We start from the raw sequence: 22026 nt of genomic DNA, 5'->3' as shown, positions 1-22026 counted from the left end.
GTAAAAGAAAATTATCAGGATCTTCAGAAATCAAAGGCCTTGTCTATCACAAATGAGCCAGACCAATACAACACAACGCAGGTAAGGTAAAGAAGGTCCAAAAAACTGAACAAAAATAGAGACCAAGTAAAAAACAATCGAAACATCCAAGTGGAAACAAGAATCTTCTAATTTCCAAACTCTTTAAAAAATTCAGAAGAACAACTCGATTCCAAACTCCTAAACATTCAGCAAGTCTCCATCACAAGCCAGAGGACGTAAAAAAACATCTAGAATACATACTAATCATAAGAATAGCAGTGTGAGACTTCTTCTTTTTTGGAAGAGCTATGAATGAAATTTTATTAAAAATCAGACCAGCATAAGCCAGCCAAAAAACAAAATACAGGATATTAATTTAACAGAATAGAGTGAGAAACATTCAAGTCAATGTTCAGAAGAACCACGGCCCACTCAAAAGGCATCTCATCCCATGAATTGTGGGCATTGTCGAAACACCATGCATTACATTCTCCCCAAATATTCCACAGACTAGCAAGCAGGCATAACCTTCAAATTGTGGGCATTGTTCTTCCCAAATATTCCACAGACTAGCAAGCAGGAATAACCTCCAAGTTGTGGGCATTGTCAAAACACCAAGCATTATGTTCACGAACATTCCACAGACTACCAAGCAGGCATAGCCTCCAAATTGTGGGCGTTGTCAAAACACCAAGCATCATGTTCTCCCCAAATATTCCACAGACTAGCAAGCAGGCATAACCTCCACATGGACAGCTTGAACTTTGGTAAGATGCACTCCCGGCCACGCCCATAATAGTTGCAGCACTAAGGGCAGCACCATTGCACTGTTGAAACACCAAGCTTCATGTTCTCCCCAAATATTCCACAGACTAGCAAGCAGGCATAAACTCCACATTGACAGCTTGACCTTTGGTAAGATGCACTCCCTGCCACGCCCATAATAGTTGCAGCACTAAGGGCAGCACCATTGCACTTAAAAGATCTCAAAATCTGGAACCAAATCTGGCTAGTAAATGGGCAATGCAAGAGATGGACTACGGATTCGGTGCCCTGCATGCAAAGGAAATGGATGTTGGGAAGACACATACCCCTCTTTTGCAGGTTATTTAGGATTTGGAAGACATACCTCTCACTGGATATTGGAAGTGGAGAATCTAGACCAAGAACCCAGAAGACTTATCATTGTTAAAGACCATGACCATCTGTTTCTCTGAAGACGTTAAGGAAAATTTTGACAAGCATCTTGGCCATCTATTTCTCTGGGGGCATTGTCAAAACACTAAGTGTTATGTTCTCGAACATTCCACAGACTACCAAGTAGGCATAGCTTCCGACTTGTGGGCGTTGTCGAAACACCAAGCATCATGTTCTCCTCAAAAATTCCAGAGACTTGCAAGCAGGCATAACCTCCACATGGACAGCTTGACCTTTGGTAAGATGCACTTCGAGTCACACCCATAATAGTTGCAGCACTGACTAAGGGCCGCACCATTGCACTTAAAAGATCTCAAAATCTGGAATCAAATCTGGCTGGTATTTGGGAAATGCAAGACATGGTCTACGGATTCAGTGCCCTGCATGCAAAGGAGACGGATGTTGGGAAGACACATACCCCTCTTTTGCAGATTATCCAAGGTTAGGATTCGGCAGACACATACCTCTCACTGGATATTGGAAGTGGAGAATCTAGACCAAGTACCCAGAAGACTTATCCTTGATAAGGAAAAATTTGACAAGCATCTTGGCCATCCATTTCTCTGGAACCATAAAACAACCAAAGAATATAAACTGTGACCATCTTGTTCTAATCTTTACCTCTTGAACGATGAAAGAACAAACTAATTGCAAAAGGCATATCTAGCATAATTGAGTTTCTAAGCCGGCAGCTCATAATTCATCAATATATAGATATCATCATGTCCCACACACTGGATCCTCAACTATTCCACGGCTTCTTTATGTTGTTTAGAAGTTCACAACTTACAGTTCGCATCTTACTGTAATGACAACCTGAAGGACCAAACATGGGACGTAATTTCACAAAAAATTGACAAAAGAAACGGACAAACAGAACCACAGAGGAGAAATTCCGCAATCAAAACCCCAATTATCGATAAACCATGCTGCCAAATCCAATATTAATTGATGGATAAAGACGATTCCACAGCCCTGAGATGCAAATCAGAACAACTTATAAATTCCTACATACTGAATGCATACAGAAACGAGCAACAGAAAATAAGCACGGCCAAAGAACATTTATAGGAGTAGAAAAAACCCCTTCTACAATCATAGGAAAGGTTGCAGTCTCTTAATGCAGGCCCCACAAATCTTGCTCTCCCTGAAGAATGAAGAAACCAACAGAGGTACTCAACATAGATTCACCAAACATGTGAGCTACCAAAAGAGAAATCCAGATTTAGCAAAACTCATCAAAGAAACCCCCTTATTAGATAAAACAAGGCAGTGGTTGAATCTGTTGCAATCAACAGCTCCGAGCGGATCTTGTTAAAACGGACTAATATTTCTTCCTCCAAGGCGGCAGTTGAATATCTGATGCAATCAACAACTACCATATGTTCTGGGAGTTGTGTCTTCTCTCTCTTTTCATCGATAAAGCTTTTTTTCTCTTTTTATTTTCCTTTCTTTACAGGTAAGATGGATAAAGCTTTACGGTCTGCAATAATCAATCACAAGCCTAAACCTGAAAAGCCAAGCATACACGTAGATTTCACGAAATCTGACGATATAAACAAACCATAGAAATGAAGAATGGAAGAAACTCTGCAATGAGACGCCCCCTTTCGCAAGCAATAAACCATGTTGCCAGTAGTGTGCTCATCAATAGATAGTCCAACTATAGAGCGCCCTGAGATCCAAATCAGACCAGCCCCACTGAGAAAACTCAACATATCAAATGTATACAACATAACACGAGCATAAACGAAATAAATTCCTAAGAAACCCTGTTCTACAATATTGAGACCAATTGCCGCCTACTTCCAACTTCCGAGTGCAAACAGGAAACGTCTAAGTCCAAATTCCTAAAAACTCAACAAATCTGCAACACAGCCAAGATGGACCCAAACAAACACATCCAGATTACAAAATGATCACAGTAGTTGCAGTAGAAGATGATCATTTGATTCTAAAGACATTGACGACCAAATTGAGGATTTTGGCCGCCCAATAAAAAAGAACTAAAATATTTCTCCTCTGTTTTCTCCTCTTTTGAATTATTATTTTTTTTTGTGGAGAGAGAGAGGCTGTGGATATGACCGTCTAGTTCTGTAAAGGCACTCTCAAGGCACAAAAGTGACCAGAGTGGGGGGTATTAACTCTAAAACCAAGAAAGAACCAAAACTACTCAATAAATGAGCTGTTCACAAAGAGCAACTCCAGCAAAGGCACACCCCTTCATGCTAATGGCGGTTCAGTTTCAAAGGTGCGGCTCATAATTAACGAGTGTCATCCCCCACATTCTAGATCCTCAACCGCTCCATGTTCTCTTCCATAACACGTACCAGCCCTACACTGTTTGGGTGTTGGCATCGTCCATTTGCTGGGACGAAGCTTTTGAAGTCAGCAATAATCCATCGCCAACCTGAAAAGCCAAACACAAATAGATTTCACAAACATCTGAAATAACCACCAACTGAATTGAAGAACTGTAACGAGACCCCCTTGTAGCAAGCAGCAAGCCAATGCTTCCAATATTAATCGAAGCACTGAAACGAGACCCCCTTGTAGCAAGCAGCAAGCCAATGCTGCCAATATTGTACTCATTAGTCGATGGAACACACTCGCATCCCTGAGATCCAAATAAGAACCATTATGACAACATATTAAATGCATACAATAGATTAGCAACATAACACAAGCATAAAGAAAGAACGTTCATTTCAAAAACCCCTTCTCCAATAATGAGACAAGGTGCCGCCGACTTTCCCTGTGCAAATCTTCCCAATTCCATATTCCTAGACATGTCTGCATCACAGACGGAGAGGACCTAAATACATAATGATCGCAATAATTGTGCAGTAAAGGAACAGAGAGTTGAAGTTGTGAATCTAGACAAAGAACCCTCGATATTAGCGTTTCATTCTCCGAAGCGATCAAGAACCAAAATGACAAGGATCTTGCAGGTCCATCTATCTGGAACCATGAAGGAAGCAACAAAGATAAATAGATTTCACAAACATCTAAAATAACAACCAACACGATCAAAGAATCAAAACACCACAACGATACCCCCTTATAGAAAGCACCAAGCCAAGATGCCAATCTTGTACTCATTATTCGATGGAACACACTCGCATCCCTAAGATCCAAAATAAGAACCACTATGAAAACATATTAAATGAATACACCAGATGAGCAACATAACACAAGCATAAAGAAATTCATTGTAAAACCCCCTTCTACAATAATGAGAAATTGTTACCTACTTTCCAAGTGCAAATCTTCCCGATTCCATATTCCTAGACTAGTCCGGATCACAGACAGATAGGAGCTAAAGACGTAATGAACGCAATAATTGCAGTAAAGGAACAGAGTCGAAGTTGTGAATTTAGACAAAGAACCATCCATATTAGTGTTGACAGATCATCACCGTCTCAATCTCTGAGGCCATCAAGAACCAAAACGACAAGCATCTTGCAGGTATATCTCGGGAACCATGAAAGAACCAAAAAAGATAGATCATGACCATATAGTCCCCTAAAAAGCATGAAACAATTCATGAATAAATATCATGTCCCACATGCTCGATCTTCAACCATTCCATGTTCTATGACAACCCTATGCTGATTTGGGAGTTGGCATCTTCTGTTTACTGGGATAAAGCTTTAAAGTCGGCAAATAATTGCACACCAATCTGAAAAGACAAACACACACAGATTTCACAAACAACTGACAACATAAAACACAATAAGAATTAAAGAATTGAAACTCCACAATGAAATCCCCTTTTAGCAAGCAGAAAAACATATTGTCAATCTTGTCCTCATTAATGGATCAAGCAATTGACCAGGATCTTGGCATCTATTTCTCTGGGACCATTTAAAAAAAAAAAATTATCATGACCATCTATTTTTGAAACCATGACAGAAACACAACAAACATGATTGCAATAGTGTGTGTGTGTGAGAGAGAGAGAAACATGATCGCAACAGGGTGTGTGTGAGAGAGAGAGAGAGATCACAATGGTGTACATGTGTATATGCGCACACACACACACACACACACACACACACACACACACATGCGCGCGCATGTATATACATACACCAGTGTTTTAAATAGTGGTAGCGTGATGCGTAGCACTCAAACCTCTATAGCGTGTAGCGTAAATACGTAGTGTGTAGCGTAAGCTACACGATACTTCTATTTTTTTTAATTTAAAAATAGGATAAATATAATAAATAGTGAAAAGAAAAAAGGAAAAAAACATAAAAATGCCTAAAAGATTATTCATTTTATCAATTATAAGCATGTTCAAAAAAGTTATTAGTTATCATTTATCAAAAGCCAAATCAAATAATTATCACATCAACAACTTTCAAAGCAAACCACTTTAATTAATAATGTCTAATTGAAACCACAAGTAACAATTATGAAAAGAAATAAAAATCTCATAGGTTAAAAGTATCAAGTACATACACCAGTGTTTTAAATAGTGGTAGCGTGATGCGTAGCACTCAAACCTCTATAGCGTGTAGCGTAAATACGTAGTGTGTAGCGTAAGCTACACGATACTTCTATTTTTTTTAATTTAAAAATAGGATAAATATAATAAATAGGGAAAAGAAAAAAGGAAAAAAACATAAAAATGCCTAAAAGATTATTCATTTTATCAATTATAAGCATGTTCAAAAAAGTTATTAGTTATCATTTATCAAAAGCCAAATCAAATAATTATCACATCAACAACTTTCAAAGCAAACCACTTTAATTAATAATGTCTAATTGAAACCACAAGTAACAATTATGAAAAGAAATAAAAATCTCATAGGTTAAAAGTATCAAGTACAATACAAGTGTCACATTCCTCAACATTAGAAACAAAGAAAACATGAAAAATAAAATAGTAAAAAAATACATTAGAGCTTACGCTACGGACACTACGTGCTACGTAGGTATAGCGTACACTACAACCCCTGTAGCGTATGCTACAAGGGATTTATGTTATTTGGGACGCTACGTAGCGTATGCTACGGGCACTATTTGAAATACGGATATACACATAAGAAAAAGCCAAGATGGTGCGCAAAAGCTGCAACCCAAAGAGAGGAATATTACACACACGTATGCGTATACGTATACTTATATATACACATTATATGTGCATGAAAGGTAATGGTAATTTTATTGCAAGAAAAAAAAAGAAGCCAAGATGGGGCAAAAGCTACAACCCAAAGAAAGGAATATATTGGAAACATGAAAGAACGTAAACTAGTCACTTTATCAGCTAATCACAAAGGGCAACTCTAACAATGTAAACCCTCCCAATGGAATCTAATGATGTATCAAACCACCAAAGTCCTATATATACTGATTCTACGTTTTCTTCATGTTACTCCCTAGAGCATGTCTATCTCTATGTACAAATAAAACAATCATGTTGATGGTATATATGCAGGATATTCCTTATATGGCAGCATATACACAATGGTAAGGGTATATGCAGGATATTCCTCGTATGGCAGAATATACACAATGGTAAGGATATATACATGTTCAGCTATATACACAACAATATGACTATGTATTGAGCCCCAATACACAGCCCCAAGAGAGTACACAGCATATTTTGAGAATAATTTGAGTTATTTCCTATTTTATAGAGTTTTATCAATATTGTGGGAGATATCCTCACTGCTACTATTTAGGGCAAGTGCATTTGCACTTTTGCTAATCCACACATGCCAGTTCTAGCAATTCAAAGGCAATGGGAGAAGTCCATAAATTTTGGGTAGCCTAGTTTTGCATAAATCAAGGGAATGGTTTGAATATAAAAAGGGATATTTGTACACAACTTACATGAATAGGGAAACTTTCTATTGGTGAGTCGATACATCAGTTTATTCTTTGGTAATTTCTTTGGGGCTACAAATCGGTAGGTAGCCTTTCAATTTTCTGCAAACTAGTCAACCTCCCATGATATTTTTTACATTAGGACCCCCTTAAGACAGATTGATGCCTACCATCACCACCTCTGCAAATCTTGCCTGCCTAAAGAAAAGGAAACTGACAGAGAGGCTTAACATGTCAAAACAACTTAGCTACCTAAAGCAAAAGTAATATAAATCCATCAATGAAATTCAGATCGGATCTGCCACAGCATATTCAGAGAACTAAATCAAACGACAGGGGGGGAAGAAAAGAACGATTGCCGATAAGCAACTATCAGAAGCTTCACAAAACAAAGGCCTTGTCTATCACAAAAGAGCCAGACCATTATAAGGCAAAGCAGGTAAGGTAATGAATTCCAAAATTTTTAACAAAAATAGAAACCAAGTAGAAAGTAAAAACAAGCGAAACCGCCGAAACATCCAAGCAAGAACACTAATCTTCTCATTTCTAAACTCTGAAAAAAATCAGAAAACCACCTCAATTCCAAACTCCTAAACATTCAGCAAGTCTGCATCACAGCCAGAGGGTGCAAATGAGCATCTACAATACATACTGATCATAAGAATGGCAGTACCGAATATTGGAAGTTGAGAATCTAGACCAAGAACCCAGCAAGATAATCATTCAATAAGAACATGACCATCCCTTTCTCTGAAGCCATCAAGGAAAAAAATTGGCAAGCAGCTAGGCCATCTATTTCTATGGAACCATACAACAACCAAATTCCCTCCTAAATCAAGAAAGAACAAAGTGATTGCAAAAAGCAAATCAAGCATTATAGAGTTTCAACAGAGTCAGCTCATTATTTATCAAATATAGAAATAATCATATCCCATATGCTCGATCCTCAACCATTCCATCTTTCTTCCCTAAAGAGAAATGAAACAGCTTCCTCATGTTGTTTGGAAGTTCACAACTTACAGTTTCGCATCTTACAGTCGTCGACAATCCATTGCCATTGCCAACAACAACCTGAAAGGCCAAACACGGCACGTAGTTTCATGAAAATTTGACAAAACACACCAGCGGAACCAAAGAGAAGAAATTCTGCAATGAAACCCCCCTTAGCGATAAACCATGTTGCCGAATCCAGTTCTAACTGATGGATAAAGACGATTCCACAGCCCTGAGATCCAAATCAGAGCAACTTAGAAATTCCTACATACTGAATACATACAGAAACGAGCAACAGAAAATAAGCACTGCCAAAGAACATTTATAGGAGTAGAAAAAACCCCTTCTACTATCATAGGAAAGGTTGCAGTCTCCTATTGCAGGCCCCACAAATCTTGCTTTCCCTGAAGAATGAAGAAACCAACAGAGGTACTCAACGTAGATTCACCAAACAAGTGAGCTACCAAAAGATAAATCCAGATTTAGCAAAACTCATCAAAGAAACCCCCTTTCTTAGATAAAACAAGGCAGTGGCTGAATCTGTTGCAATCTACAGCTCTGAGCGGACCTTGTTAAAAAAGGACTAACATTTCTACCTCCAAGGCGGCAGTTGAATATCTGCTGCAGTCAACAACTACCATATATTGTGGGAGTTGGGTCTCTTCTCTCTCTTTTCATTGATAAAGCTTTTTTCTCTCTCTTTTTTTCTTTTGCTTTTTTTTACAGGTAAGATGGATAAAGCTTTAGGGTCTGCAATAATCAATCGCAAGCCTAAACCTGAAAAGCCAAGCATACACGCAGATTTCATGAAATCTGATGATATAAACGAACCATACAAATGAAGAATAGAAGAAACTCTGCAATGACACACCCCCTTTCGCAAGCAATAAACCATGTTGCCAGTCGTGTGCTCATCAATAGATAGTCCAATTATATAGAGCCCCGAGATCCAAATCAGACCAGCCCCACTGAGAAAACTCAGCATATCAAATGTGCACAACATAACACGAGCATAACCGAAGTAAATTTCTAAGAAACCCTGTTCTACAATATTGAGACCAATTGCCACCTACTTCCAACTTCCGAGTGCAAACAGGAATCTTCTCAAGTCCAAATTCCTAAAAACTCAACAAGTCTGCAACACAGCCAAGAGGCCAAACAAACACATCCAGATTACATAATGATCACAGTAGTTGCAGTAAAAGATGATCATTTGATTCTTCAAAGACATTGAGGACCAAATTGACTGAGGATTTTGGCTGTCCAACACTTTCCAACAATAAAAAAGAACTAAAATAAATTCTCCTCTTTTGTTTTCTCCTTTTTTGATTTTTTTTTTTATTTTATTTTTTTTTTTTTTGTTGGAGAGATAGAGGCTATGGATTTGACTGTCTAGTTCTCTAAAGGCACAAAACTGACCAGAGGGGTATTTACTTTAAAACCATGACAGAACCAAAACTACTCAATAAATGAGTTGTTCACAAAGAGCAACTCCAGCAAAGGCACACCCCTTCATGCTAATGGCGGGTCAGTTTCAAAGGTGCGGCTCATAATTAACGAGTGTCATCCCCCACATTCTAGATCCTCAACCGCACCATGTTCTCTTCCATAACGGGTACCAGCCCTTGGCATCGTCCATTTGCTGGGACGAAGTTTTTGAAGTCGGCAATAATCCATCGCCAACCTGAAAAGCCAAACACAAATAGATTTCACAAACATCTGAAATAACCACCAACTGAATCAAAGAATCGAAGCACTGTAATGAGACCCCCTTCTAGCAAGCAGCAAGCCAATGCTGCCAATCTTGTACTCATTAGTCGATGGAACACACTCGCATCCCTGAGATCCAAATAAGAAACATTATGACAACATATTAAATGCATACACCAGATGTGCAACATAACATAAGCATAAAGAAAGAACTTTCATTGCAAAAACCCCGTCTCCAATAATGAGACAAATTGCCGCCAACTTTCCCAATGCGAATCTTCCCAATTCCATATTCCTAGACACGTCTACATCACAGACGGAGAGGACCTAAATACATAATGATCGCAATAATTGCAGTAAAGGAACAGAGAGTTGAAGTTGTGAATCTAGACAAAGAACCCTCGATATTACCGTTTGATAGATCATCGCCATCTCATTCTCTGAAGCGATCAAGAACCAAAATGACAAGGATCTTGCAGGTCTAACTATCTGGAACCATGAAAGAAGCAACAGAGAAAAATAGATTTCACAAACTTCTGAAATAACCACCAACAAAATCAAAGAATCAAAACACTGCAACGAGACGCCCTTATAACAAGGGCCAAGCCATGCTGCCAATCTTGTACTCATTACTCAATGGAACACTTGCATCCCTGAGATCCAAATAAGAACCACTATCACAATATATTGGATGCATACACCAGATGAGCTACATAACACATGCATAAAGAAAGAGCATTCTTTGGAAAACACCCTTCTCCAATAATGAGACAAATTGCCGCCTACTTTCCAAGTGCAAATCTTCCCAATTCCATATTCCTAGACAAGTTTGCATCACAGACAGAGGTGATCTGAATAGATAATGATCGCAATAAAGGAACAGAGAGTTGAAGTTGTAAATCTGGACAAAGAACCCTCAATATTAGCATTCGATAGAACATCGCCATCTCATCCTCCGAAGCGATCAAGAAGCAAAATGACAAGGACCTTGCAGGTCTATTCATCTGGAACCATGAAAGAAGCAAAAAAGATAAATAGATTTCACAAACATCTAAAATAACCACCAACAGAATCAAAACACTGCAACGAGACCCCCTTATAGTAAGCACCAAGCCATGCCGCCAATCTTGTACTCGTTACTTGATGGAACACACTCGCATCCCTGAGATCCAAATAAGAACCACTATGACAACATATTAAATGAATACACCGGATGAGCAACATAACACAAGCATAAAGAAATTCATTGCAAAACCCCCTTCTAAAATTATGAGAAATTGTTACCTACTTTCCAAGAAAAAATCTTCCCAATTCCATATTGCTAGACAAGTCTGCATCACAGACAGATAGGAGCTAAAGACATAATGATCGCAATAATTGCAGTAAAAGAACAGAGTCGAAGTTGTGAATTTAGACAAAGAACCATCCATATTAGCGTTGACAGATCATCACCGTCTCATTCTCTGAGGCGATCAAGAACCAAAACGACAAGCATCTTGCAGGTATATCTATCTGGAACCATGAAAGAACCTAAAAAGTCCTATATATACGCTCCAATGGAATCCAATGATGGATTCCACCAAAGTCCTATATATACTGATTCTACGTTTTCTTCATGTTACTCCCTAGAGCATATCTATCTCTGTGCACAAATAAAACAATCATGTTGATGGTATATATGCAGGATATTCCTTATATGGCAGGATATACACAATGGTAAGGGTATATGCAGGATATTCCTCATATGGCAGAATATACACAATGGTAAGGATATATATATGTTCAGCTATATACACAACAATATGACTATGTATTGAGCCCCAATACACAGCCCCTAGAGAGTACACAGCATATTTTGATAATAATTTGAGTTATTTCCTATTTTATAGAGTTTTATCAATATTGTGGGAGATATCCTCACCACTACTATTTAGGGCAAGTGCATTTGCACTTTTGCTAATCCACACAAGCTATAGTTCTAGCAGTTCAAAGGCAATGGGAGTTGTCCATAAATTTTGCGTAGCCTAGTTTTGCATAAATCAAGGGAATGGTTTGAAATTTGAATATAAAAAGGGATATTTGTACACAACTTACATGAATAGGGAAACTTTCTATTGGTGGGTCGATACATCAGTTTATTCTTTGGTAATTTCTTTGGGGCTACAAATTGGTAGGTAGCCTTTCAATTTTCTGCAAACTAGTCAACTTCCCATGATATTTTTTACATCAGGACCCCCTTAAGACAGATTGATGCCTACCATCACCACCTCCGCAAATCTTGCCTGCCTAAAGAAAAGGAAACTGACAGAGAGGCTTAACATGTCAAAACAACTTAGCTACCTAATGCGGAAAAAAAAAAAAAAATGGAAGAAGAAGAAGAAGAAGAAAGAAAGAAAGAAAGAAAAGAAAAGAGAGAGAGAGAGAGAGAGAGAGAGAGAGAGAGAGTAGTTATATATCTCAAATAAACCCCTCTTTTGCCAGCAACAGAATATGTTAGAGGCTAATATAAATCCATCAATGAAATTCAGATCAGATCTGCCACAGCATATTCAGAGAACTAAATCAAATGAGGGGGGGGAAGAAAAGAACGATTGCCTATAAGCAACTATCAGAAGCTTCACAAAACAAAGGCCTTGTCTATCACAAAAGAGTCAGACCATTAAGAGAGAAAGCAGGTAAGGTAAAGAATTTCCAAAAATTTTAACAAACATAGAAACCAAGTAGAAAGTAAAAACAAGCGAAACCGCCGAAACATCCACGTAGGAAAACTAATCTTCTCATTTCTAAACTCTGAAAAAAAAAATCAGAAAACCACCTCAATTCCAAACTCCTAAACATTCAGCAAGTCTGCATCACAGCCAGAGGGTGCAAATAAACATCTAGAATACATACTGATCATAAGAATGGCATTGACGAATATTGGAAGGTGAGAATCTAGACCAAGAACCCAGCAAGATAATCATTCGATAAGATCATGACCATCCCTTTCTCTGAAGCAATTAAGGAAAAAAATTGGCAAGCAGCTTGGCCATCTATTTCTATGGAACCATACAACGACCAAATTCCCTCCTAAATCATGAAAGAACAAAGTGATTGCAAAAAGCAAATCAAGCATTATTGAGTTTCAACGGCGCCAGCACATAATTTATCAAATATAGAAATAATCATGTCCCACATGCTCGATCCTCAACCATTCCATCTTTCTTCCCTAAAGAGAAATGAAACAGCTTCCTCATGTTGTTTGGAAGTTCACAACTTACAGTTTCGCATCTTACAGTCGTCGACAATCCATTGCCATTGCAAACAACAACCTGAAAGGCCAAACACGGCACGTAGTTTCATGAAAATTTGACAAAACACACCAGCGGAACCAAAGAGAAGAAATTCTGCAATGAAACCCCCCTTAGCGATAAACCATGTTGCCGAATCCAGTTCTAACTGATGGATAAAGACGATTCCACAGCCCTGAGATCCAAATCAGAGCAACTTAGAAATTCCTACATACTGAATACATACAGAAACGAGCAACAGAAAATAAGCACTGCCAAAGAACATTTATAGGAGTAGAAAAAACCCCTTCTACTATCATAGGAAAGGTTGCAGTCTCCTATTGCAGGCCCCACAAATCTTGCTTTCCCTGAAGAATGAAGAAACCAACAGAGGTACTCAACGTAGATTCACCAAACAAGTGAGCTACCAAAAGATAAATCCAGATTTAGCAAAACTCATCAAAGAAACCCCCTTTCTTAGATAAAACAAGGCAGTGGCTGAATCTGTTGCAATCAACAGCTCTGAGCGGACCTTGTTAAAAAAGGACTAACATTTCTACCTCCAAGGCAGCAGTTGAATATCTGCTGCAGTCAACAACTACCATATATTGTGGGAGTTGGGTCTCTTCTCTCTCTTTTCATTGATAAAGCTTTTTTCTCTCTCTTTTTTTCTTTTGCTTTTTTTTACAGGTAAGATGGATAAAGCTTTAGGGTCTGCAATAATCAATCGCAAGCCTAAACCTGAAAAGCCAAGCATACACGCAGATTTCATGAAATCTGATGACATAAACGAACCATACAAATGAAGAATAGAAGAAACTCTGCAATGACACACCCCTTTCGCAAGCAATAAACCATGTTGCCAGTCGTGTGCTCATCAATAGATAGTCCAATTATATAGAGCCCCGAGATCCAAATCAGACCAGCCCCACTGAGAAAACTCAGCATATCAAATGTGCACAACATAACACAAGCATAACCGAAGTAAATTTCTAAGAAACCCTGTTCTACAATATTGAGACCAATTGCCACCTACTTCCAACTTCCGAGTGCAAACAGGAATCTTCTCAAGTCCAAATTCCTAAAAACTCAACAAGTCTGCAACACAGCCAAGAGGCCAAACAAACACATCCAGATTACATAATGATCACAGTAGTTGCAGTAAAAGATGATCATTTGATTCTTCAAAGACATTGAGGACCAAATTGACTGAGGATTTTGGCTGTCCAACACTTTCCAACAATAAAAAAGAACTAAAATAAATTCTCCTCTTTTGTTTTCTCCTTTTTTGATTTTTTTTTTTTTTTTGTTGGAGAGATAGAGGCTATGGATTTGACTGTCTAGTTCTCTAAAGGCACAAAACTGACCAGAGGGGTATTTACTTTAAAACCATGACAGAACCAAAACTACTCAATAAATGAGTTCTTCACAACGTGCAACTCCAGCAGAGGCACACCCCTTCATGCTAATGGCGGTTCAGTTTCAAAGGTGCGGCACATAATTAACGAGTATTATCCCCCACATTCTAGATCCTCAACCGCTCCATGTTCTCTTCCCTAACACGTACCAGCACTACATTGTTTGGGACTTGGCATCGTCTATTTGCTGGGACGAAGCTTTTGAAGTCAGCAATAATCCATCGCCAACCTGAAAAGCCAAACACAAATAGATTTCACAAACATCGGAAACAACCACCAACTGAATCAAAGAATCGAAGCACTGTAACGAGACCCCCTTCTAGCAAGCAGCAAGCCAATGCTGCCAATCTTGTACTCATTAGTCGATGGAACACACTCGCATCCCTGAGATCCAAATAAGAACCATTATGACAACATATTAAATGCATACACTAGATGAGCAACATAACACAAGCATAAAGAAAGAACGTTCATTGCAAAAACCCTGTCTCCAATAATGAGACAAATTGCCGCCAACTTTCCCAGTGTGAATCTTCCCAATTCCATATTCCTAGACACGTTTGCATCATAGATGGAGAGGACCTAAATACATAATGATCGCAATAATTGCAGTAAAGGAACAGAGAGTTGAAGTTGTGAATCTAGACAAAGAACCCTCGATATTAGGGTCTGATAGATCATCACCATCTCATTCTCCGAAGCGATCAAGAACCAAAATGACAAGGATCTTGCAAGTCCAACTATCTGGAACCATGAAAGAAGCAACAGAGATAAATAGATTTCACAAACTTCTCAAATAACCACCAACAAAATCAAAGAATCAAAACACTGCAATGAGACGCCCTTATAGCAAGGGCCAAGCCATGCTGCCAATCTTGTACTCATTACTCAATGGAACACTTGCATCCCTGAGATCCAAATAAGAACCACTATCACAATATATTGGATGCATACACCAGATGAGCTACATAACACATGCATAAAGAAAGAGCATTCTTTGGAAAACCCCCTTCTCCAATAATGAGACAAATTGCCGCCTACTTTCCAAGTGCAAATCTTCGCAATTCCATATTCCTAGACAAGTCTGCATCACAGACAGAGGTGATCTAGATAGATAATGATCGCAATAATTGCAGTAAAGGAACAAATGAACAGAGAGTTGAAGTTGTGAATCTGGACAAAGAACCCTCGATATTAGCATTCAATAGAACATCGCCATCTCATTCTCCGAAGCGATCAAGAACCAAAATGACAAGGACCTTGCAGCTCTATCCATCTGGAACCATGAAAGAAGCAAAAAAGATAGAATCAAAAAACTACAATGAGACCCCCTTATAGCAAGCACCAAGCCATGCTGCCAATCTTGTACTCATTACTCGATGGAACACACTCGCATCCCTGAGATCCAAATAAGAACCATTATGACAACATATTAAATGCATACACAGATGAGCAACATAACACAAGCATAAAGAAATTCATTGCAAAACCCTCTTCTAAAATAATGAGAAATTGTTGCCTACTTTCCAGGTACAAATCTTCCTGATTCCATATTCCTAGAAAAGTCTGCATCATAGACAGAGAGGACCTAAATACATAAGGATCGCAGTAATGGTAGTAAAGGAACAGTAAGTTGAAGTTTGAATCTAGACAAAGAACCCTCAAAATTAGCGTTTGATAGATCATTGCCATCTCATTCTACGAAGCTATCAAGAACCAAAATGACAAGGATCTTGCAGGTCTATCTATCTGGAAGAATGAGCGAAGCTAAAAATAAATTTAAAAAAAAAAAAAAAAGATAAATAGATTTCACAAACATCTGAAATAACCACCATCAGAATCAAAGAATCAAAACACTGCAATGAGACCCCCTTTTAACAAGCACCAAGCCATGCTGCCAATCTTGTACTCATTACTCAATGGAACACTTGCAATCCTGAGATCCAAATAGGAACCACTATGACAATATATTGGATGCATACACCAGATGAGCAACATAACAAATGCATAAAGAAAGTTCTTTGGAAAACCCCCTTCTCCAATAATGAAACAAATTGCCGCCTACTTTCCAAGTGCAAATCTTCCCAATTCCATATTCCTAAACACATTTGCATCATAGACAGAGGTGACCTAAATAGATAATGATCACAATAATTGCAGTAAAGGAACAGAGAGTTGAAGTTGTGAATCTAGACAAAGAACCCTCGATGTTAGCATTCGATAGATCATCGCCATCTCATTCTCCGAAGCAATGAAGAACCAAAGTGACAAGGACCTTACAGGTCTATCCATCTGGAAACATGAAGGAAGCAAAAAAGATAAATAGATTTCACAAACATCTGAAATAACCACCAACAGAATCAAGGAATCAAAAAACTGTGAAAAGACCCCCCCAGATGAGCAACATAACACAAGCATAAAGAAATTCATTGCAAAACCCCCTTTTAAAATAATGAGACATTGTTGCCTACTTTCCAAGTGCAAATCTTCCCAATTCCATATTCCTAGACAAGTCTGCATCATAGACAGAGAGGACCTAAATACATAATGATCACAATAATGGCAATAAAGGAAATAGTAAGTTAAAGTTGTGAATCTAGACAAAGAACCCTCGATATTAGCATTTGATAGATCATCGCCATCTCATTCTCCGAAGCTATCAAGAACCAAAATGACAAGGATCTTGCAGGTCTATCTATCCGGAACAATGAAAGAAGCAAAAATAAATAAATAGATTTCACAAACATTTGAAATAACCACCAACAGAATCAAAGAATCAAAACACTGCAACGAGACCCCCTTTTAGTAAGCACCAAGCCATGTTGCCAATCTTGTACTCGTTACTCGATGGAACACACTCGCATCCCTGAGATCCAAATATGAACCACTATGACAACATATTAAATGCATACACCAGATGAGAAACATAAAGCAAGCATAAAGAAATTCATTGCAAAACCCCCTTCTACAATAATGAGACATTGTTGCCTACTTTCCAAGTGTAAATTTTCCCAATTCCATATTCCTAGACAAGTCTGCGTATAGACATAATGATCGCAATAATTGCAGTAAAGGAAAGAGTCGAAGTTGTGAATTTAGACAAAGAACCATCCATATTAGCGTTGACAGATCATCACCGTCTCATTCTCTAAGGCAATCAAGAACTAAAATGACAAGCATCTTGCAGGTATATCTATCTAGAACCATGAAAGAACCAAAAAAGATAGATCATGACCATATAGTTCCCTAAAAAGCATGAAACAATTCATGAATAAATATCATGTTTAAAGTCGGCAAATAATTGCACAACAATCTGAAAAGACAAACACACAGATTTCACAAACAACTGACAACATAAACCACAATCAGAATTAAAGAATTGAAGTTTGCGATGAAACCCCATTTTAGCAAGCAGAAAACATGTTGTCAATCTTCTCCCCATTAATGGATTGAACAATTGACCAGGATCTTGGCATCTATTTCTCTGGGACCATTTTAAAAAATATCATGACCATCTATTTTTGAAACCATGACAGAAACACAACAAACATGATCGCGACTCTGTGTGTGTGTGTGTGTGAGATCACAATGGTGTACATGTGTATATCACACACACATATACATACACACATATATGTATGTATTAGTGTTCGAAATATCGGTATCACGTTATGTATCACATCCTTAGGATATAGATATGTATCAGTTATCACACAAAATATCATTTGTATTGGGTAATTTATTGCACTTTTTGGGGAACATGGGGAAACATTGGGGAAATGGTTGAATTTTACAATGGAACTGAAGGAATTGTTTAAAAAGACCTTAATACACACTTTTAAATCGTAACATTTCAAAAAAGAAGTGCACATAATAGGTTTCTATTGTATAGGGTCCTAAGTTATGCGTTGTCAAACTGAACTAGTGCAATTATATTCAAATTGAATGCATAACATTTAGAGTGTATGTGATGATCATTTCATCAAACATCAACCACTCCTACATAATTTGAAATTAGTCTCAATTGACAACTGGTTGAAGGGAAATTTAAAATATATATATATATATATATATATATATATATATATATATTATTTTATTAATTTTTATTAAAAGTTGACAAGGACTTAACTAATCAGTAGATCAGCCCTCATAGATGTTGGTTAAAGGAAAATTTCGGGGAAAAGAAATGGAGAACATGAAGAACCAATGGAAATTGTTATCAAAACTCAAACTCCATGATTTGTCATGCAAAACATGAAGAACTAATGGATTTGCAACCACTTGACAGTGATTTAACATAATTTCAACAGAAAAAGGGGATCAAAAATTGAAAATGCTCACAGAATCGAACACGTAGTATATATATCGGCAACACTTGTGTGTTTCGAATCGCACAAGTGGGATACAAGTTATATTGTGGGATATATCAGCCGATATCATTGATATTTAAAACATTGGTATGTAACGCACACACATACATATATACACACACACAGAGAGAACACACATGTATGTATGTACACACACACACACACACACACACACACGCATGTATGTATGTACACACACACACACACACACACACACACACACAAGAAAAGGCCAAGATGGTGCAAAAGCTACAACCCAAAGAAAGGAATATTACACACATGTATACGCATATGTATATATACACAAATTATATATGTGTATGAAAGGTAATGGTAATTTTATTGGGTAAAAAAAAAACAAAAAACCAAAAAAAAAAAAAACCAAGATGAATCAAACCACCAAGTCCTATATATATTGATTCTACATTATCTTCATGTTACTCCCTAGAGCATGTCTCTCTCTGTGTACAAATAAAACAATCATGCTTAAGGCATATATGCAGGATATTCCTTATTATGGCAGAATATACACAATGGTAAGGGTATATGCAGGATATTCCTCATATGGAAGAATATACACAATGGTAAGGATATAGAGTTTTATCCATCAAAGGCAATGGGAGTTATCCATAAATTTTGGGTAGCCTAGTTTTGCATAAATCAAGGGAATGGTTTGAATATAAAAAAGGATATTTGTACACAACTTATATGCATAGGGAAACTTTCTATTGGTGAGCCGATACATCACTTTATTCTTTGGGGCTACAAATCGGTAGGTAGGCTATGAATTTTCTGCAAACTAGTTATCTTCCCATGATAGTTTTACATTAGGACCACTTAAGACAGATTGATGCATACCATAACCACCTCCACAAATCTTGCCTGCCTAAAGAAAAACAACTTAAGCTACCTAGAGCAATATATATATATATATATATATATATATAGGATGGGGGGGTGGGGGGTGAAGAAAAGAACAATTAACTCTTAAAATTTTCAGAAGCCCGCGTCAATTCCAAACTCTTCAGCAAGTCTGCATCACATACCGATCATAAGAATGGCAGTATATGACCAGATATTGGAAGTTGAGAATCTAAACCAAGAACCCAGCGAAATTATCATTGACAAGATCATGTCCATCCATTTCACTGAAGACACTAAGGAAAAAGTTGACAAGCATATCGGCCATCTATTTCTCTGGAACCATAACACAACCAAAAAATATGGTTTGTGATCATCTATTTCTCTGAAGGCATGAAAGCAATCACATCAGCCTTTTTTCCTCTTAAACCATTAAAGAACAAAGTTATTCCAAAAAGCATATCTAGCATTATTGAGTTTCAAAGCTGACAGCTCATAATTCATCAATATATAGATATCATCATATCCCACATGTTGGATCCTCGATCATTCCATGTTCTTCCCTAAAGAGGAAAGGGCTTCCTTATGTTGTTTGGAAGTTCACAACTTACAATTGGCATCTTATACTTGTCGATAATCCATTGCCAACGGCAACCTGAAAAGCCAAACATGGCACATAGTTTCACAAATTTGACATAAAAACACACCAACAGAACCAAAGACAAAATTTTCAGCAATGAAACCCCCTTTGACGATAAACCATGTTGCAAATTGCTGTATTAGTCGATGGATAAAGATAATTCCACGGCCCTGAGATCCAAATCAGAGCCATTTAGAAATTCCAACATACTGAATGCATACAGAAACGAGCAACACAAAATAAGCAATGCCAAAGCACATTTATAAGATTAGAAAGAACCCCTTTTACAATAATAGGGAAGGTCGCTGTGTCCTAACGCGGGCCCCAATGAAGCTTGCTCTCCCTGAAGAATGAATAAACCAACAGAGGCACTCAACATAGATTCACCAAAAAAGTGAGGTACGAAAAGAAAAATCCAGATGAAGCAAAACTCCTCAAGAAGACCCCCTTTCTTAGACAAAACAAGGCCGTGGTTGAATATCGGTTGCAATCAACAACTCCGAGCAGATCTTGTTAACGAAGGACTAATATTTCCTCCTCCAATGGAAGCCACATCAGATCTGCCGCAACATCATTGAAAGAAAAACTACAGAACATAAATGAAGCCACGAATGAGAAAGAAAGACCTTCAGGAAGAACGGATACCCAAGATATAAGGAAATAAAAACATATAGATAGAGAGAGCAAGACAAGCATAGAAAATAAAAGCAACATCGATCATCTCGACTCCAAAATCTCAAAGAATCGTCTCAATTCCGCAATCTAAAAGGATCCATCATCTCAATTCCAAACCCTCGAGTACCAAAAAAACATGTAGATAGAGAGAGCAAGACGGCGTAGAAGATAAAAACAACGTCGATAAACTCAACTCCAAAACATCATAGAATCGTCTCAATTCTGTAATCTAAAGGATCGATCGTCTCAATTCCAAACCCTCAAGAACCAAAAAAATCCCAAATATATATAACTGACCACAAGATTGGATGGCAATCTCAGCAAAACAGGAGACTGAAAATTCAATTCTCATGCACGGATCACTACCGCAGAAGCCGAAAGAATCATCAACAGAGAGATCGCGAAAAAAAAATAACCTACAATTCCTGAGAAACTCAGGAAAGGACCTCGAAATCTCGAAATCGGGCGATCAAAAACCTAGTAAGGAGCTGATACCTGCTTTGGAGAACGTCTAGGGAGGAGATTCTTCGGCTTTATTTATAGACAAGCGGTGAACAGATGACGGTGGTGATAGGCAGTTGAAAAAAGATGGCGGCGGTATTAGACGCGCTTTTCTTAAGGCGGTCAGTTGTGGTATAAGGATGTTGGAGGCGCCACGTCATCCGTACGCGTGATTCCAACTGGAACGGATTGGCTACTCCCCCGACACCAGCCCCGTGGCTGTGGTCGGTGCTATGTGGGCCCCACCATGATGTATGTATTTCATCCTTTCCATTCATACATTTTTACAGATCATTTTATGGCTTATTTTAAAAATGAGAGGTGTACAAATCTCAGGTGGACCACACCGCATGAAAATAGTAGTGATTGGATATCCATCACTAAAATCCTCATCAGGCCCACTGTACTATTTATTTGACATATAATAGGTTGATTAGGTCATACAGGCCCATATGAAGGTAAAAACAAAAATCAGCTTGATCCATAACTTTTATGGCCCCAAAATAATTTTTAATGGTTGACACTCA

The 22026-nt window shown here is 38.0% G+C and overlaps 1 protein-coding gene and 5 long non-coding RNA genes across 8 annotated transcripts; 2 read left to right on the top strand and 4 right to left on the bottom strand.

Annotated features, from left to right (window-relative positions):
• Positions 1-253: 253 nt before the first annotated feature.
• Positions 254-21672, bottom strand: LOC131253098 (uncharacterized). 2 transcript variants are annotated; one of them, XR_009174911.1, is made up of 5 exons: positions 20295-21672; positions 1683-1781; positions 1261-1598; positions 1151-1226; positions 254-1074 (listed from the first exon to the last, which is right to left on the bottom strand). It is a non-coding gene; the product is annotated as an uncharacterized LOC131253098 (long non-coding RNA). The 2 variants fall into 2 exon arrangements; XR_009174910.1 differs by having other exon boundaries at positions 1151-1598.
• Positions 2167-12149, bottom strand: LOC131253097 (uncharacterized). Its single transcript, XM_058253929.1, has 3 exons — positions 11857-12149; positions 10174-10924; positions 2167-3835 (listed from the first exon to the last, which is right to left on the bottom strand). Exons 2-3 carry the CDS (start codon positions 10390-10392, stop codon positions 3554-3556), a joined length of 501 nt encoding a protein of 166 aa, XP_058109912.1. The 5' UTR covers positions 10393-10924; positions 11857-12149; the 3' UTR covers positions 2167-3553.
• On the top strand, positions 11982-12338 carry LOC131253101 (uncharacterized). Its single transcript, XR_009174915.1, has 2 exons — positions 11982-12083; positions 12169-12338. It is a non-coding gene; the product is annotated as an uncharacterized LOC131253101 (long non-coding RNA).
• Positions 12444-13820, bottom strand: LOC131253100 (uncharacterized). Its single transcript, XR_009174914.1, has 2 exons — positions 13023-13820; positions 12444-12831 (listed from the first exon to the last, which is right to left on the bottom strand). It is a non-coding gene; the product is annotated as an uncharacterized LOC131253100 (long non-coding RNA).
• Positions 14068-17044, bottom strand: LOC131253099 (uncharacterized). Of its 2 annotated transcripts, none has more exons than XR_009174913.1 (2): positions 16921-17044; positions 14068-15847 (listed from the first exon to the last, which is right to left on the bottom strand). It is a non-coding gene; the product is annotated as an uncharacterized LOC131253099 (long non-coding RNA). The 2 variants fall into 2 exon arrangements; XR_009174912.1 differs by lacking the exon at positions 16921-17044 and adding an exon at positions 15973-16691.
• Positions 15560-17645, top strand: LOC131253103 (uncharacterized). Its single transcript, XR_009174918.1, has 3 exons — positions 15560-15607; positions 16631-17026; positions 17529-17645. It is a non-coding gene; the product is annotated as an uncharacterized LOC131253103 (long non-coding RNA).
• Positions 21673-22026: the final 354 nt, after the last annotated feature.

The sequence above is a fragment of the Magnolia sinica genome, chromosome 8, assembly GCF_029962835.1.
Source record: "Magnolia sinica isolate HGM2019 chromosome 8, MsV1, whole genome shotgun sequence".
NCBI lineage: Eukaryota > Viridiplantae > Streptophyta > Magnoliopsida > Magnoliales > Magnoliaceae > Magnolia > Magnolia sinica.
This window is presented reverse-complemented; position numbering and strand designations above follow the sequence as displayed.